At 37.3% G+C, this 15393-nt stretch overlaps 1 protein-coding gene across 1 annotated transcript; it reads right to left on the bottom strand.

Annotated features, from left to right (window-relative positions):
- Nucleotides 1–13140: 13140 nt before the first annotated feature.
- On the bottom strand, nucleotides 13141–15367 carry LOC135690017 (tubulin alpha-1 chain). Its single transcript, XM_065207421.2, has 3 exons — nucleotides 15212–15367; nucleotides 14550–14772; nucleotides 13141–14369 (listed from the first exon to the last, which is right to left on the bottom strand). The coding sequence occupies exons 1-3, from the start codon at nucleotides 15212–15214 to the stop codon at nucleotides 13240–13242; spliced, it is 1356 nt and encodes a 451-aa protein (XP_065063493.1). The 5' UTR covers nucleotides 15215–15367; the 3' UTR covers nucleotides 13141–13239.
- Nucleotides 15368–15393: the final 26 nt, after the last annotated feature.

Raw genomic sequence — 15393 nt, 5'->3', positions numbered from 1 at the left:
AAAAATAAGCATAGAGGGGAGCAATTTCTGTAATTGGTTAGACAGCAAATCTGATAGCTTAGTCACCTTATGATTGAAGGATACGACAAATTAAGAAAGTTTCTCCTTCATTAGTTGGAAAATCAAAGCACTGTATAAAATATGGTCATAACGGGCTGTAAGCATAAATGTATGAATTTATTATTCAAAGGACTAGTGCATAATAAATCGGGTTAGAATCTTCATTTGCAAGAAACCAGCTACCAACGTACAGGAAAAGTATTCTATACATCTATCTGCGGGGGTGGGGGGCGGGGGGGGGCTTCTGAAATCCTTGAAGCAGAGTGGTGTATAGAATATTTTTCCTGAAAAACATATGAAAATACAGGTCACACACACACAACAGTCTTCTGAAGCATCTCAAATATTTTACTACTACAGCAAATATTGGTTGCTAATCTACAGGAGAAAAAGGGTTGAAGAAATTATATACACTTCTGAAGGAGGGGTGGAGCTACTTCTTGTCGTTTTAGTTTAGCCACAACACAGTTCAATTCAATTGCGGTCAATTTGCTAGCCATAACGTTATTGTTAGCTGCTGATTCCAATACGGTTTAAATCGCCAAAAAAGATGTAACAAAAAGGATGCGTCAAGATCATCTGATTCAGACAAGTATTTAGCGTTATGAAATATATAAATAAACAAGTATGCATAGAATCTTCGTTATTTAAAGTTTGGCTTTGGTCTAGCTATGATAACTAACGCCAACAAACATTTAAATACATGTTAAAACAAAATGGGCTCACAAGGATCAGCCTGAAGTAACAGAAACCTTGCATTCTCGACATATCACCTTAACAATCTACAGAAACCTCGTGGTTTTTTATATTCCTTTTGAAACCATTCAAAATCAGACACCCTGCATGCCATATCTTAGGCCCTAAAACACACATTTTCAACAGCATACCCTGTCGTGTTTTGCTTTGGTTTTGTATCTTTTTTGAAACTATCAAAAGTCAAAGATCTTGTTGCTGAGAAAAAGGGTCGAATGCCATATCTAAGGCCCAAAAAACATGCATTCTCAACAGCATACCCTGTTTTCATGCCTTTTCAACAGGATACCCTGTCGTGTTTTGCTTTGGTTTTGCTAGTTTGAAATACGTGCAAGCGACTTTTGTCCCGCTTTCAGAACTTGCTTTGCTGTTTAGGTTACTTTTAGAAGCATACAATATGCTTTTGTTTTTTCTTCTTTTGGAAGTTTTCACTTTCTTGTCCCACTTGGTATTGTTTATTATTTTGTATAGAATGATAGATACACGTGGACAAATTTCTAGAATGTTTGATAGTAAATAATTGGTTGGAAACACGTACCAAGTATGATGTAATCGCTATCTTAATTTTGCAATAATGATGTACACTATAAAACGATGTTGCGCTCGTATTCAACGTCTGTGGTCGTATAGAATTGAGAGATAACTTCGTGGTGATGGGAAAATAGATACTGCTATTCTTTGCGAGCGTCGATGTGATTGGCTGATCGTATAGACCAATTCGACTTACAATTCGAAAAAATTTCAAATTATTTTGTACCAAATTTTTGACCTCAGATTCGGATTCCAAGCAATGATTTTAGCATACTTTGAAGTTTTCATTATGGTATTGCTCACGATATTGATTTTATGACGACAAAAAGATAAAAAATTTACAAGGGATTTGACCGTGATTGGCGACTAGGGGGGTAAAGTTTCCCCCCCCGAATGATTTTTGACGGTCAAATCCCTTACAAGTTTTCAAACTTAATTTCTCCGTAAAATCTAAAATACAAGCACAAACAATATGAAAAATTGTATCCGGCCTAAAATTATGGTGATAAAACCAAATCTGAGCTTTAGAAAGTCGTATAATTAGGTGAGGAGAAATTTTCAAAACGAGGCCGTAGGTCGAATTGGTGTATTGTTTGCGATAGCTGATCACATAAAAGACCACGTATAATTAAACAAGCTAAAATCTATGAAATCAATGAAATATACTTTATTATCAAAGGAAAGAAAATGAAAAAGGGAAAGGAAAGAAATTTTGTTAAATCGATGTTAAAGGATTCAGAGACGTTACACTTATCAGGACCTGCTCAAGGAGGGTGCTCAGATTTCATCAGCCGAAAAATTGGGTGCACTGATAATTTTCTATCCTCGTCAAAAAATTTTTATCAAGCGATCTTCTATTTTGTACATACAGTTTAATCCCTAAAAAATCACCTTGATAAAAGTCGCGCCAGAAAAAAGTTGGACTTTCATTCAGTCAGACAATTTACATCCGCTTCGGAAGTGTGTCCTGTAGTTACTCAGTAAGTTATTTCAGGTATAATATTTTCAACATAAGTTTAACCTAGTTGATTTAATTCAAATTCAAACTATTGATTTAATTCTCATGGATCAAAAGCCAAAAACTAGAAAATACGATATATATAATAGAAGCTTCGTGTATTCCTCTCTTTGTTAATTTGAAACTCGCTCGCAGTTTACACTCTTTTTTTATAAGAACCGGTAAATTTGAGTTCAGCTGACTGTTCTTAATTTTTCCGAAAATCTGAGGCTGGATTGTTCTTAATTTGTTCTTAAATGTTTAGAGTATAAGCAGTGCGATTTCTAGCTTTTCGTTCTGGGGAGGTATTCAGGCCTCTTTTGCCAACAAAGTAACAAAGTGCGTAGAGACAAACTTAATTTGCCGCCATGTTTTAATGTTCACCGAAAAAGCACCCACACATGGTTAAATATCCTCGTTTTTGAGATAAAACGTTGTTCAAAATTTCATTTTACAGTAGCTCGGCCTAATTTGTTCTTAAATTTTGACCCATTTTGAGGCTTGTGTTCTTATAAAATTGTTCTTATAAAAAAGAGTGTAATTTGAAAAAGCAAATCGCAGTTTTGACTCGATCAGCTTTAAATTGGACGCCATAAATCTAGAAATCATGTTTACACAAATTAACGAAACTTGGCTTTTGGACCAAGTATTAAATATCCTACATGTAAGCTTTTAAAGTTGTGAGCTTGTTAGGTAAAAAATATTCCAAAAACCAATGGGAGGAAAACCTTTAAAGGGCTAATATCTCGAAATACGATGAAGACAAAATCCAACTGATGTAATGTCTCAGAATAAACTCATTCGAATCAATCTTATCTCATTTGAATCTATCTTAACTCATTCAAATTTCTCTGCCTTTGTTAGGTCTGCAACTTTTTGCGAAAGCTCCACTACAGGGCGTTTATTTTAAATCAAAGTGCCGGGTCTTGCATTGACTCTTTTCGGGTGGTGGGCAGCATCATGAATTTACATAACATATGCCTCACTAAATTTACGTATCACATGTCGCACAATCGTACAATATTACCCCCCGTACTTTTCCGTGACGCCTTATTTTCGTGCGTAAAATCGTGAAATCTCGATTTTTTATGCGTGATTTTGTGAATGAAGATTCCTACGTGAAGCGTGAAACATGAGTTTTTCTTGCGTTATGTCGTGAAAAGCCTTTAACTATCTGTGAATTCGTGAATGAAATTTTAAATGATACGCTATATCATTTTAAGGCTACAATTTGATTGAGGGGTCATGCCTTAGCGAAATTTCCAAAAACCACCAGTCTCACGAATATCACAAATTTGACTACTTGAGATCCCAGCAGTCTCCACCGACATCAAAATTTGATTGTGTTGGATCCCTGTCTTAATATGCCTAATGTGTGACATGAGTACTTAATGTGTGAATCAGGATTTCTTTTGCGACTCGCTAGAAATTTGTGTGAGTTGATTTTTTCCGCATGAATCGATTTGTTTCACTGGAATCATTCTCGTCTGTATGCGAATCAGTTTAAATTGAGAGCGTGGCTACAGAATACAATTAGAACATTATCAAAAGATCGCAACTTCTCCTATGACACATGGTACCTTGACACAAGTGACGCAACACAATTGATTTTCAAAAACATAGTACGTTGTATCCAATGGAATTTGCCTAGTACGCAGAAGTACGGTATAACTGAAAGAACCTTATAACGGGATTAACTTAATTTCTCTTTCAAAACCCCACAATTTATCACGACCACAAAAAACAATAAGCTCCTCTGGGGCCTGAAAAGAATTAACGGTATACCGAATCCGAAAATCTCCATCCAAATCAAGAATATGCATCCACAGTTCAAGGTAACCTTCTCTTTTTGCAACATGTCTTATTACTGTAATCAAATGCATTATAACACAATATTTACTGAGAACAAATACTTCGTAGTTTTGGCAAACTCAAGCTCAAAAAGATCTTTTCATATAACATATCAAAAATTTAGTAGCTTTGGAATGCTTACGATCAAATACCTCTCATCTTAAACATTTCAAGCTCTCAAACTGCTGAAATGCATTCAAACACTATTCTTACAACTATCCTAATCTTTCAACAATATACTTTTAGGATTCAGTAACCTCAAATTACCTTTCCATGCTGACTACAAAAGTGATGAAAGAATAGAAACAAGAAACAGGAGAAAGATTCAAACTTTCTGTGTCTGTATGTGAAATCAAAACGATGCATTTAAAAAAATCTCTACACTTGAAATTTATCAAAGCAAACTACTGATGTTCAATTATATAGGAGAATCTAATATTCGTCTCCTTCCTCTTCTCCTTCTGCATCAACAGAGTCAACTCCAACTTCTTCATAGTCCTTCTCAAGGGCAGCCAAATCTTCTCTTGCTTCTGAGAATTCACCTTCTTCCATACCTTCTCCTACATACCAATGCACAAAGGCACGCTTGGCATACATCAGATCAAACTTGTGATCAAGCCTTGCCCATGCCTCGGCAATTGCAGTTGTGTTGCTCAACATGCACAATGCTCTTTGTACTTTGGCTAAATCACCTCCTGGCACAACTGTTGGTGGCTGATAGTTGATGCCAACCTTGAAGCCAGTTGGGCACCAGTCCACAAACTGGATGGTCCTCTTTGTTTTGATTGTTGCAATGGCTGCATTCACATCCTTTGGCACAACATCACCACGGTACAGCAAGCAACATGCCATGTATTTGCCATGACGTGGGTCACATTTCACCATCTGATTAGCGGGCTCAAAGCAGGCATTGGTGATTTCAGCAACAGTCAACTGCTCGTGGTATGCCTTCTCAGCAGAGATCACAGGAGCATAGGTGGCCAATGGGAAGTGGATACGTGGGTATGGCACCAAGTTGGTCTGGAACTCAGTCAAGTCAACATTCAATGCACCATCAAATCTCAAAGATACAGTGATGGAAGACACAATCTGGCCAATCAACCTGTTCAAGTTGGTGTAAGTTGGTCTCTCAATGTCCAGGTTTCTTCTGCAGATGTCATAGAGCGCCTCGTTGTCTACCATGAAAGCACAGTCTGAGTGCTCCAAGGTAGTGTGAGTGGTCAGGATGGAGTTATATGGCTCAACAACAGCTGTTGAAATCTGGGGTGCTGGATAGATGGCAAACTCCAGTTTTGACTTTTTGCCGTAATCAACTGAGAGACGTTCCATGAGAAGGGAAGAGAATCCAGAGCCAGTACCACCACCAAAGGAGTGGAAGATCAGAAATCCTTGAAGACCAGTACACTGATCTGCCAATTTTCGGATTCTGTCCAGGACAAGGTCAATTATTTCCTTGCCAACGGTGTAGTGTCCACGAGCGTAGTTGTTGGCTGCGTCCTCCTTTCCAGTGATGAGTTGTTCTGGGTGGAACAGCTGTCTGTATGTGCCAGTTCTGACTTCATCTGAAAGGAAAGCAAGTAGGAAATAAGTTTTACAGACCAAGTAGCTTGGTAAAAATAATTAAAATCCAGTCACAACTCGATGAAATGAGATTTGATTCATGAGAAGTCGAATCTTTCGCTGAAGTCGAATCTTCTGAAGTCGAATCTTTTGCTGAAGCAGATAGAACAGGCAACACCTACCTACAACTGTGGGTTCGAGATCGACAAAGACAGCCCTGGGTACGTGTTTTCCAGCACCAGTTTCGCTGAAGAAAGTGTTGAAGGAATCATCACCACCTCCAATGGTCTTGTCACTTGGCATTTGTCCATCAGGCTGAATACCGTGTTCTAAGCAGTACAATTCCCAGCATGCATTACCCATCTGCACACCGGCTTGACCAACGTGGATGGAAATACATTCACGCTGCAAAAATAAATCTTATTACTTATCTATTTATTTATTTTGAATTAATTATTTAATGGACAGAATTATTCATTTATTTATTCATTTATTTTACGCTGTAGAAGAGCAACCAAAAGATTACAAAGTAACGATGAACGGGCAGACTTTTTGTTTTCAATTAAGGCCTAAGGCCACATTGACTCTTGCATCAAAGAAAGAAGAGAGATTAGTAAACCTAATTGATAAGAGGCTGGTTTCTATAGATATCATACAAAGGGGCAGTGGAGGGGTAATTTTGAGGGAGAGATAAGTGATTCGAAGATTTTCTTGAATAAAAATAAGCAAAGAGGGGAGCGATTTCTATAATTGGTTAGACAGCAAATCTGATAGCTTAGTCACCTTATGAATGAAAGATACGACAAATTAAGAAAGTTTCTCTTTCATTGGTTGGAAAATCAATGCACTGTATAAAATATGGTCATAACGGGCTTTAAGCATAAATGTATGAATTTATTATTCAAAGAACTAGTGCATAATAAATCAGGTTAGAATCTTGATTTGAAAGAAACCAGCTACCAACGCACAGGAAAAGTATTCTATACATCTATCTGCGGGGGTGGGGGGGGGGGGGGTGGGGGGTAATTGGAAATCCTTAAAGCAGAGTGGTGTATAGAATATTTTTCCTAAAATAAATAAATGAAAATACAGTTTTCAAGGGATTGAGCTTTTGAAATGTAATTGAAGGCAAAGCAAGAATAAGTTGTGTCGAATAAAGTCATCTCCTAAATTTCATATTGAAAATGTTTTTCTCAAAATATCGAACCGTTATTAATCTTAGGTAAGAGCTCACACAACAGTCTTCTGAAGCATCTCAAATATTTTACTACTACAGCAAATATTGGTTGCTAATCTACAGCAGAAAAGGGGTTGATGAAATTATATAAACTTCTGAAGCAGGGGTGGAGCTACATCTTGCCGTTTTAGTTTAGCCACAGCACCGTTCAATTCAATTCAATTGCTGTGCATTTGCTCGCCAGAACGTTATTGTTAGCTGCTGATAAGGTTTCAATCGCCAATACGATGCAACAAAAGAGATGCGTCAAGGTCATCTGATTCAGCCAAGTACTCAGCGTTATGAAATATATAAATAAACAAGTATGCATAGAATCTTCTTTATTTAAAGTTTGGCTTTGGTCTAGCTATGATAACTAACGCCAACAAGCATTTAAATACATGTTAAAAACAAAATGGGCTCACAAGGATCATCCTGAAGTAACAGAAACCTTGCATTCTCGACATATCACCTTAAAGGAGAACTGACACGCAAAAATAAGTTTGGCTAAAACGGTAGTTTGTGACAAGCAAATTCCAGGATCGAAAAATTTTTTTAAATCACAGTTACCGTTTTTGAAATACAGGCGTTTTAAGTTGAGAAACGACAATTGTTCCGACAACTTGAGACTCGAGGCGAAAATCGTCACGAGTGGACGATCATCTTTGACGTCACAAGTGACATGTTCTCAGCACGTATTGTGTTTCTCTATAGAAACCTTTAACAAAATGCTGCGGACAAATGTTTATTTTGTGCATGTGAAAGGAGCTAATTTTGCATTTTTGACACATAGTTGACTTTTTCAATAGTTTGGGACTCTGAATCGGAGTTTTATTACACTGATTTCGAAACAAATGGAGAGTTTCAGCCGTCTGAGTTTTTGCTACCAACCAGCGCTGCCGCTTGGGCAGACAGTCGTCCCATGGCTCAACAGTGACGATATTGTAAACAAAGAACAGACTGGAAGTACAAACTGATATGGAATTTCTATTAAAAATAATGCTATTGCTACAATCTAAATGAGATCAGGTATCGTAAAACTAGAATTTTATTTCAGATTGAGGCGTCTTTGGCCAGACTGCTTTGTCTGTATGGCCTAAATTGGCTAAAATGCCCATGATGCCCTAAACGGAACTGCAAGTTATTAATTGTTAATGTAACATTCTATGATTGTTTTTCAATGTTTTAAACGCGTTAACTGTATAGTGATATTGAATAGTAAAGGCGGGTTAAAAGTCGACTTGTGCGGATTTTATGCCATTTTCACCCGGCGTGAAGGGTTTCGGGAACTGATAAGTTACCTGGCAGTCGAAAGATCTGGATTTACGAAATAGGCTCTTAGCTCTTAGTCAAAAACTTGATTTCTTAGTCGAAGAAAATGCTGTTTAGCTGTCATAGGAATATCAACTGGCGCATTATATTCTTTTGCAAGCAATTTTGACTTGGGTGGGGGATGGGCTTTTTGCAAGACTAGGTTATTCCCTAGTATCTCAACCTCTGTTAAAATAAAATAATCAAGTTCAGTGAAATTATTATTTAGTCACACTCGCAGCTCCCATCAACCAAGGTTTTTTCTTGAATTCATATTTCTGCACCCAAAGCAGGTTGCAGGATCGCTTTTACCGCTGTCTCCATTAGATTTCGTTTGTCTTTTGGCTACTGCTTCAACCCCCCACCCCCCATGTTGCGATTTTTTTGTAATTGTAAAAATAAAAACTTTGAAGAAACGGTATCAGTTTTCAAACAAAGTCGACCCTTTTTTTCACAAGCTTAGAGGTTCTTTCAATGTTTCAAAGCATGCTGGTTCGAAGATATCATGGCATGAAAATAAATTTTATGTGGATATAAGCGTCTTAGCAGACATGTAGCTAGGATTTTCTAGCCTCTATATACTTATAAATGAAATGCCTGACAATTTTTTGTCTTTTCACCGCGGACTTTTTTCAATAAAACACGAAACTTCACTTGTATTTTCACCGTTGCGGTGAAAGCCTTTACAACGGCATTGTTAACATGTCACTTGTGACGTCAACCGAGAATTTTAACAACTCCTGGCGATAATCTTGTTTCCGCTTCGGGAAATTCCCGAGTCCTGGCTGTGACGTATTTGACGGATAAAAGTGCAAATATCAGAAAAACGGCGAATCTAAGAAGAAAACTTTTTCCAGATTTGAAATCAGCGACAAATTTTGCATCGAATAAGCCAAAGTTATTTTTGCGTGTCAGTTCTCCTTTAATAATCTACAGTTGAGAGGAAACCTCGTGGTTTTTGATATTCCTTTTGAAACTATCCAATGTCAGAGACCCTCTTGCTGAGAACAGCAACACATGCCATATCTAAGGCCCAAAAACATGTATTCTCAACAGCATACCCTTTTTTCATGCATTTTAAACAGGATACCCTGTCGTGTTTTGCTTTGGTTTTGATAGTTTGAAATATGTGCAAATGACTTTTGTTCGCTTTCAGAACTTGCTTTGCTGTTTAGGTTACTTTTAGAAGCATACAATATGCTTTTGTTTTTTCTTCTTCTGGAAGTTTCCACTTTCTTCTCCCACTTGGTATTGTTTGTTATTATTTTGCATGGAATGATAGAGACAAGTGGAAAAGTTTCTAGAATGTTCGATAGTAAATAATTGGTTGGAAACACGTACCAAGTATGATGTAATCGCTATCTTAATTTTGCAATAATGATGTACACTATAAAACGATGCTGTGCTCATATTTAACGTCTGTGGTTGTATAGATTTGAGAGATCCTGTGCCAAACATTAATGATAAAATTTGTAAAAATCAGATGGAGACTCCACTAAGCTGGAAAATCACTTGAAAAAGCCAATGAACATTAAATTTTGATAATCAAACATAAAAAATGCAGCTTTTAGTGTCGTTGGAAAACTTTACAAGAGATAAGTGTTTTGAAGTCCAAAAGTTGCAAAAACAAAGAAGCGTTATCTTGAAATAAAAAAAGCTGACCTTAAACAGGATTAAATCTATGAAATCAATGAAATGTACTTTATTATTGAAAAAAGGAAATAAAAAGGGCAAGTATTATTGAACGAAAAATATAAATTCTAATAAAAGGAAAGAAAATGGAAGCAACAGACATGCAAAGCAAGCTATAATAGAACATTGAAAATAGGGAAACCATGTTAACTCAATGTTAAAGGGTGCTCGGATCTCATTAGCCGACAAAGTGGGTGCACTATCCTTTTTGCCAACGAAGGACCCCTACAAAAACCCCTTGTTTTTTCAATGAAATTTTTTTTAAGGGAGTGTCACGCCCCAACCGTAGCGATGGTTCTGACTCTGATTCGTAGAAAAAGGTCCAGCATCTTTCGTCTTGTCAAAGATTGACTAGGATGACTGAATATAGTCGCCTTGAATCCAAACAGACAACTATCTAAACAGCACTAACGGTATCTCGAGATTGGGATGGCTTCAAATGAAGGAGGAAAGGTTACTCCTGAGATGCCCTTTTTGGATATTTATTGTGCGTGTCCTTTGAGCGATGAATTATGGTCAATACTTATACCAAAAGTTTCTGTTGTTTTTCTAGGTTTGATTTTCGTATTATTGTTTTTTTCAAAGATGTGTCATTGTTGCTTTTATCAAAATTTATTAGATGGCATTTGTCCCCATTCAGTTTCATATCATTATTTTGAAACTATTCTCTAATAAAAAGTACGTCTTGATCTAGTGTTGTAATAGCCTCCTTAATGTCTTGGTGGATGACATATAGTGTCGTATTATCAGCATAATTGCATATTTGGCTATTTGATATAAACATAAACATGTCATATATGTATATATATTGAACAAGAGAGATCCCAAAATTTGTCCTTGTGACACACCTTCACTCGTGGTTTTCCAGTCACTGAAAGCGCCGTTTATTTCGACTCTTTGTTTCCTCTAAGGTGGGATAATGTGAATTTCAAGGTGCTGCTACTAAAACCATAAGCATTGAGTTTAGCAACCATTAGGTCATGATTCCAACAATCAAATGCTTTGGACAGATCCATCAATAGTGCACTGGCTGTGTGTTTAGTATCTAGAGCCTTTTTGCAATTTTCTATGAGTCTGAGTAATGTATGTTGGGTGCTATAATTTCATCTGAAACCACATAGCAGTGGTGACAGAAAACCATGAGCGAAGGGAGTAATTTGTGATTCCATGTTTCTCTCACATATATTTTTGACGCTGACGATAAGGTAGCAATTGGTCTATAATTTTTTCTTACTGAATTTGTCATCTTTTTAGTGCAGTGATGATGTCTCTATTTTTCAGTTGCTACGATGCATTATTGCCTTACGTAATTCTTTCATGATAAATGATCCGTCGTTTGCACGAACATACTTTATCTTAAAAGGTTTACTGGATCCGAAAATCTGCATCCAAATTAAGAACATGCATCTAAAGTTCAAAGTAACCTTCTCTTTCTGCAAAATTTCTTACCACTGTAATCAAATGCATTTCAACATTATCTTTACCGAGAACAAATACTTCTCAAATGATCATATCCTAAATTTTTCAGTTTTGGCAAACTTGATAAATGCATTCCTTGCTAGTTAGTGATCAATGTTCTACCGGTAGGAAATCGTGAAATTACTTCTGCACTGATTTCAAACTTGTTTTCATTCTAATGATCTCCAATCATCTTAGTTAAAGATCTATTTCTCTGATGTTTAGCTAAATACTAATGTTAAGATTCTGTTAGAAGCATTCAGTGTATTGGCAGGCAGATAGTACACCTGCTGAACATCCTTATAAATATAGATAGAAAGGCCACTACCATATAAGGAAGCCTGTTGCTAACATTTGTACTCTAAGGTCCTTAAGAGACCGGAGGGAGAGATGCTTATTAATTTTTTTCTGACCTATTTGACCTATCTGACCCCAGAGCCTATTTGGAACCCTGGTTTATTAATTTTTGTATGCAGTTATTCATAACCCTTATTTTATTTGTCCTTTGACCTTGCAGGTGTGAAATTTGTGCAAAGTTTCTCTTAAATAAAGAGGTTGCATTGTACAAAAGTGTTAACATAGAAAAGGAGTGACATCCTAAAAAATTTCCATAGGCCTGGCTGATGTACACAATGATAATTAGCCTGCTCATTTTAGTAATACAACAATGCATTATTACATTGTGATAATTGTAATTTTGCTATCAGCTGTATTCAGAAGAAAATCTCCTTTGACCTCAAACAAGAATCATCACGTGATTTTTCAGACTTTTCAAATTTCCGCCCCCCCTAATTTATTTTCTGAAAATTTTTTGACCCCCCCAACTATCAAGACCTTCTATTAAGGACCTTAGAGTGGGTGTTTGAAACAAACATTTTGTTTTGATGTTTTTAAAAATGCCAGTCGGCCATCAAATCTGCTTTTAAAAAAGGTTTATCGAAGCTCAAATATATCAATTCAATTAACTGCCCCATTTTGAAAATTATCGTCTAGCTTTTGTGAATGAATTTTCCCTTGCTACACACTATGTAGAACTTTTTGGGCTCAGATTAGCATTCAAAAGCATACATTTTGTCGGTCACTAATTTTCATCTTTGCGCTTGTATCATAGAGATTTATCTGCAAAAATTAATTCCACCTAGATTTTTTCACCATAGGTCCCTAATAACAGTTAAATTCTAAAAGCATTGAAAATTACTGTTCACCAGTCTATCATAAAGTGCTTGATGCCATGTAGGCAAAGCTGTTCTTGCCAGTGTCTTCCTTTTGAAAAAGCATTGGGCTTCTTATTTATTTCAAAGACCACACAATAGATATATTTGATAACATAAATTGCATATATACATATGTAATTTAAAAAGTAGCTTTGAAAAAAAGGAAACATTATATAAGATATTATGCAGTCATTTTCAAGTTCGGTACCGCAAAACTGTCCATAATTATGTGAAATACCAAAGTCGACAAATCTATTTAGATTATGTTTAACAGTTTTGAAGAACCATATCCTAAATTTAGTAGCTTTGGAATGCTTAAGATCAAATACCTGCTATCTAAAAACATTTTAAGCTCTTCAACCTAAATAACTCTTTGGACTGTCACAATCTTTCAACAATATGCTTTTAGGATTCAGTAACCTCAAAATACATTCCCATGCTGACTACAAAAGTGATGGAAAAAAGAAGAAACAAGAAGCAGGAGAAAGACTCAAAACTTTTTGTGTCTGTATCTGAAATCAGAAGAATGCATTTAAAAACCTCTACACTTGAAATTTATCAAAGCAAACTACTGATGTTCAATCTTATAGGAGAATCTAATATTCATCTCCTTCCTCTTCTCCTTCTGCATCAACAGAGTCAACTCCAACTTCTTCATAGTCCTTCTCAAGGGCAGCCAAATCTTCTCTTGCTTCTGAGAATTCACCTTCTTCCATACCTTCTCCTACATACCAATGCACAAAGGCACGCTTGGCATACATAAGATCAAACTTGTGATCAAGCCTTGCCCATGCCTCAGCAATTGCAGTTGTGTTGCTCAACATGCACACTGCTCTTTGAACCTTGGCCAAATCACCTCCTGGCACAACTGTCGGTGGCTGATAGTTGATGCCAACCTTGAAGCCAGTTGGGCACCAGTCCACAAACTGGATGGTCCTCTTTGTTTTGATTGTTGCAATGGCTGCATTCACATCCTTTGGCACAACATCACCACGGTACAGCAAGCAACATGCCATGTATTTGCCATGACGTGGGTCACATTTCACCATCTGATTGGCTGGCTCAAAGCAGGCATTGGTGATTTCAGCAACAGTCAACTGCTCGTGGTATGCCTTCTCAGCAGAGATCACAGGAGCATAGGTGGCCAATGGGAAGTGGATACGTGGGTATGGCACCAAGTTGGTCTGGAACTCAGTCAAGTCAACATTCAATGCACCATCAAATCTCAGAGATGCAGTGATGGAAGACACAATCTGGCCAATCAACCTGTTCAAGTTGGTGTAAGTTGGTCTCTCAATATCAAGGTTTCTTCTGCAGATGTCATAGATGGCCTCATTGTCTACCATGAAAGCACAGTCTGAGTGCTCCAAGGTAGTGTGAGTGGTCAGAATGGAGTTATATGGCTCAACAACAGCTGTTGAAATCTGGGGTGCTGGATAGATGGCAAACTCCAGCTTTGACTTTTTGCCATAATCAACTGAGAGACGTTCCATGAGAAGGGAAGAAAATCCAGAGCCAGTACCACCACCAAAGGAGTGGAAGATCAGAAATCCTTGAAGACCAGTACACTGATCAGCCAATTTTCTGATTCTGTCCAGGACAAGGTCGATGAGTTCCTTTCCAACGGTGTAGTGTCCACGAGCATAGTTGTTGGCTGCGTCTTCCTTTCCAGTGATGAGTTGTTCTGGGTGGAACAGCTGTCTGTATGTACCAGTTCTGACTTCATCTGAAAGGAAAGCAAGTAGGAAATAAGTTTTACAGACCAAGTAGCTTGGTAAAAATAATTAAAATCCAGTCACAACTCGATGAAATGAGATTTGATTCATGAGAAGTCGAATCTTTCGCTGAAGTCGAATCTTCTGAAGTCGAATCTTTTGTTGAAGCAGATAGAACAGGCAACACCTACCTACAACTGTGGGTTCGAGATCGACAAAGACAGCCCTGGGTACGTGTTTTCCAGCACCAGTTTCGCTGAAGAAAGTGTTGAAGGAATCATCACCACCTCCAATGGTCTTGTCACTTGGCATTTGTCCATCAGGCTGAATACCGTGTTCCAAGCAGTACAATTCCCAGCATGCATTACCAATCTGTACACCGGCTTGACCAACGTGGATAGAAATACATTCACGCTTTAAAAGAAAAACATATGAAAAGTGAATAATCGTCGTATACCTGATTTGTCTTTGATTTCGGAACACTGTGTACACCATGGGATTCAAGCTCCGAAAAATGACTGAAACTCTGCTCGGCACAAAAAGTTAAAGGATTTGAAACGATAGGAAACTCAGGACATGGAAAACTCAAAAACTCAAACTCGAAAATGGAAACATACGAAGCGTTCTTTGTAGTCAATGGGCAAATTCGAGCGTTAAAATGATCGAGAAAATGGCTTCAACAATTCACATCAGGAATACCTTGTGGATGAAACAATAATTCATAGAACCATGAAGCGACGCCTTTAGGCCAAGGTGAAAAGCGCGCCACCAGATTGTAGCACAGCGCAGTTTAATTGATATGAAGTTACCAGCTAAAAAGCTAATTGTCGATAATCTGTAAATGCAAACTTACCATGTTGACTGTAGATGTTTCTTCACGAGGAAAATTTACAAACTTTTATAGCTAAGAGCTCTTTCTTACGACGTGTTACGTGTCGAGGTCCGAAAGAACGATGCAATAAATTCTTTCCACGGGCTTTTCAGTTTAATACAAAATGCGGCTTAACCATCCATAAAACCTTATAGTTGATTGGT

This window comes from Rhopilema esculentum, chromosome 5, assembly GCF_057945365.1.
Source record: "Rhopilema esculentum isolate cy_ngs chromosome 5, ASM5794536v1, whole genome shotgun sequence".
Lineage (NCBI taxonomy): Eukaryota > Metazoa > Cnidaria > Scyphozoa > Rhizostomeae > Rhizostomatidae > Rhopilema > Rhopilema esculentum.
The sequence above is the reverse complement of the archived record's forward strand: the minus strand, read 5'-3'. Positions and strand labels throughout refer to the sequence as shown.

Excerpts from the sequence above, each read along its gene's own strand:
- LOC135690017 (XM_065207421.2), bottom strand. Across the intron at positions 14,370-14,549 it reads TCTCGAACCCACAGTTGTAG|ATGAAGTCAGAACTGGTACA; the intron begins GTAGGTGTTGCC and ends CTTTCCTTTCAG.